Consider the following 4062-nt stretch of genomic DNA (forward strand, 5'->3'; position numbering starts at 1 on the left):
TCTCTGTGAGGAGGTACTTGTTCAAATCGGATAGGGACGGGATGGAATATATCATGAGTGTTGCTGTGGGCGTGTCCACGAGGGTGAAGGTAGGAGGAGGAGGAGCGGAGGCAATGCTTTCCCATGAGTAGGATTTCTTGTCGTTTCTTTTTTCTGTATTCTTCCGTGCGAGAAAGAATACCTGACGAGATTGGCCGGCGGCGACCCAAAGGATGGATCTTGTCCATGTTCGGCGGACGCCGGCGAGCAAGACGGCAGGGAGCCGAGGAGACGGAGAGCTGGAGAAGACGATCGAGGTGTAGATGTCGATCGAGGTATAGATGTCGATCCGTATTCATTTTGTTTATAACTAGTACTCCCTCCGTCCGGGCGTCGTCATCAATCCTGAGAACTAAATATTGCAGAATCCCTGCCCGGGTGTCATCATCATTCACCGAAAGGCGGCGACGTGTACGTGTGAGTTCCCAAGGACTACACCGGCGATGATGTCAACGTGAATAATTTCGTCGCCGCGCTGCTCGGCGACAGGTCGAGACTCACCGGCGCCGGAAGCGGGAAGGTTATCCTCAGCGGGCCGAACGACCACGTTTTCGTCTACTACGCCGACCACGGCGGCCCAGGGATCCTCGGTAAGTATTATTCGGTGTTGGTCCATCTTTTTAAGTTAATACGTACGTATTCTGTGTTGCTGCGTCGTGATATGAATTGGTGGTAATGACCTTTGCTTGATCGGTCAATCCTGAGAACTAAATGAGAAGTAGCAGCTTCCTCCTCCTCCTCCTCGCCGGTGCTGCTATTCTTTACACACCCACTGCAGCTGCAGCGCCTGATGGGGAATGGCAACCGATCCCCAATGTCGCCGACCCTCATGTCCAAGGGCTCGGCAAGTGCGCGGTGGACGAGCAAAACAAGGTGACAAACTGCGGCCTCAGGTTCGCCAAGGTTGTGAGCGGCAAGGTTCAAAACACAGGCGGCACCACATACCTGCTTGACGTCGACGCGCTGCGGCTCGACGGCTCGCACAAAATATATCAGGTGGAGGTGATCGACCACAACTCCTCGGGCAGTTCCACATGCAAGCTCCTCTCCTTCGGCACAAACTGTTGAGCGATCGATGGCTAGCTGTTGTAGTGACAGATCGTTGAGGTTATTGTTGCCTTCTTTTTCCAGCCAGCAATAATAAATATTTCCGTTCCATTCTTTATTGGCTTGTATGAACTACATATTTCTGGTTTGAGACTTTTCATACTCGTAAACACTATACTACTGCAGTACTTAATTTACTATACAAGTGTGTTGGATGTTTGCCTGCTAAGGGAACGTGACATTGTCAATCTCAAGACCTGATCCGTCGACTAAGTCTCTCGGAGGTGCTCATAAGGATTAGGTGTGCGTGCATGTGTTTATTGGGCTGAGTGTATATGCATGTTATGAGCGTCTGCGTTTGCATTGTGTTTATCAAAAAAAAAAGGAACATCCCTACCTATTTTTTGCATTTTCCTTGTTTGAACAAATGCATGCAATTTCTCTAGACTTCCAAAAAGCAATATCCTCTATAACACTAAGCTCCCTAGTTTTAAAGAGCTCACGTTCAATTGAGGTCTCCAATTGAAATTGGGTCACCCGATTTGGATCGGGTCAATAATTTATCAAAGCTTTCTCATTCAATTCTTTTATACTATAGACTATGTTTCCTAATTTTTAAGGCCACACAATCAATTAGATTGTGTCATCCAATTCTGACCGGGTCAATAATTTCTCAAAGAGTTGTCCCATTCAATTATTTGTATGTTTTTTCAGTTTTGAAGCTCTTTCATTCAATTGAGGTATTCAATTTTGTATTTGATTTACAATTTTGACCGGACCAATGATTTTTCAAATCAATCAGCAGCAATTGGCGTATAAAAACATATTAAACCCATGCACCTTCCCGCCACCTAGAAGAAAGAAAGCAACCATGTGATATTTTAACACTAATTTTTCAAAAAAGATATTGTAACACTAATATAATACATGCAGCCACCAATGCAGAAATTTTCCCATATGAATATACGTTAGTTAGCGGATAACACATACCACAATATGAAAGTCTGATCAAATCACCGCATTATAAATAAAACGCACTCCATCATATACCCCACCAAACTAAATATTCCATCAGTTCAAAAATATAAAGAGTATTAGTTTTCTGTTGGCTGGCTGTTGCCGAAAGTGCTAATAGTTATGGTTGGTGATACATAAAATGGCTTTGTTGTTGCCTGTTGGCTCGTTGTTTTCTGGTGAAGTGTTGGAGGCTGATGGTATTGAGCCGCACACTCCTTCTATCTGAGGCACAAGATGTTGGTGCATGGGTGTCACCCTTCGACTTGTCATATTGTTGCCTAGTATGTTCTCATGAATTATGTTCCCATGTCTAGGTTTAATTTTCCTTTCATATTTCCGATTTTTTGTGATATTATATGTTGTCGATCCAATGATACATAGAGCTGCAAACAAAGAAGCTGATAGGTCAGTTAAGTTTTCTCATTCTCTTGATCACGAGTGCCACATCTGGTTGGTTCAACCCCATGATTCATTTTGTATCCCACTTTTTATGGACTTTGAGCAATAAAACTTGGTGTCACCCCTAAAAAAGAAAGTAAAATAAATGAAGCGAGACATTGTCGCGCCCTCGGGAATTGGCCCGTTGTGGGATCTGAGGTGCCATGTAGTGCCACACCATTTTGGTCGGGCCACTACCGAGTTTTGTTTCTTTTTATTTTTTAATATTTCTTTTTTTTCTATGTTGTTTCTTTTCATTCATTTTAAAAAAGATAAATTCATTTATACTATTTCACAGTAATTCACATGCAACTGTTTTGTTAAATTCTTTGCATCGGATGCAGCAGGGGCTGCTAGCGATGACGGGAGACCAGTTGAAGGGCGAGAGCTGATGGCCGGCGAGTGCGGGCGGCCGGAGCGACGAGCGTGGGTGGCGTCGTTGGCCGGCAAGCGTAGGCAGCCAAGGACGAGCGCGGGCGGTGGTGAGCGCAAGTCTGCCATGGTTCCAAGATGCTGGTCAACGCGAGACTTGATGCGAAGGGGATGTGTGACGTGGGGAAATCAACGGCAGGGAGTGGCCTAATGGAACGGTTGTGGGCCGTCGTACCGAAATTTCGGCCGGCTAACCGGCGCCTATCACTGACCTTTAAAAAAAGAGAAATTCATTCATGCTATTTCACAGTAATTCACATGCAATTTTTTGTTAAACGGTACTAATCAGTCCTTGTGACCGTTTTTAAATAACATAAAGTCGCATATGCTCTTCATTGAAGTATTTCAAGTATTATCTTGTACAATATTTTTTTTTAACATTGTACAATATTTTTTTCATGTGTGACTTTTTTCTAGATGGTGAACATATTTCAAAAAGTATATCTTTCACAAAGTATCCTTAGTTAAACTACATCTTAGTAATTTGTTCTTTTGTTGCAAAACTTCATTTTCAATTTTTGTTACCTACATCAATTAGTCCGATTTGGAATACTCACTATGCCATTAATTTCAAGCTGATTATGAAAACTTTGTACCACAATCTTCGTCGGCGAGTCTGGTATAAGGGTTGTGGAGTGGGAGGCGTAGTGTACTCATGGTCATCGTTCCTCAATCCGGGCTATTTTGGGCTGGTTTTAAAAAGCCAAACCTAAAAAATCCAAGCCCGAGCGGACACGGTCTAAAAAATAGAACTACAATACTTTCCTGTTTAAAACCATTAAATTAAGGGTCCCGATAACTGCCATACTTGTGGTGTATCGGATAGTTGTGCCACACGCCTCGTGTGGCATGGACAGGAACCAGCCCGCACAACCGTGTCCGGGCGCGCAAAGGCACGACCCGCACGTCCGGTGTGTGGCAACCCCGCCCGCATGTCCGGGCCAGAGGACCCAGCAGCCCGCACGATCCAGCTGTCCCGGCCTCCGATCGATCCCCAATCCCGACTGCCGCCATCTTCTCCCACCACCCAAACCCCTACCTCCATCACCGGCCTTCTCTGGTTGCCATGGCAACCAGAGCAGATCCGTA

The 4062-nt window shown here is 44.9% G+C and overlaps 1 protein-coding gene across 1 annotated transcript; it reads left to right on the forward strand.

Annotated features, from left to right (window-relative positions):
* The first annotated feature begins 433 nt into the window (after positions 1–433).
* On the forward strand, positions 434–1107 carry LOC123139163 (cysteine proteinase inhibitor 5-like). The gene has a single exon (XM_044558984.1). The coding sequence runs from the start codon at positions 751–753 to the stop codon at positions 1105–1107; it is 357 nt and encodes a 118-aa protein (XP_044414919.1). The 5' UTR covers positions 434–750.
* Positions 1108–4062: the final 2955 nt, after the last annotated feature.

This window comes from Triticum aestivum, chromosome 6B (assembly GCF_018294505.1).
Source record: "Triticum aestivum cultivar Chinese Spring chromosome 6B, IWGSC CS RefSeq v2.1, whole genome shotgun sequence".
NCBI classification, from domain to species: Eukaryota; Viridiplantae; Streptophyta; class Magnoliopsida; order Poales; family Poaceae; genus Triticum; species Triticum aestivum.

Bases quoted from the DNA above. Each gene is read 5' to 3' on its own strand.
- LOC123139163 (XM_044558984.1), top strand. From the start codon at position 751: ATGAGAAGTAGCAGCTTCCTCCTCCTCCTCCTCGCCGGTGCTGCTATT.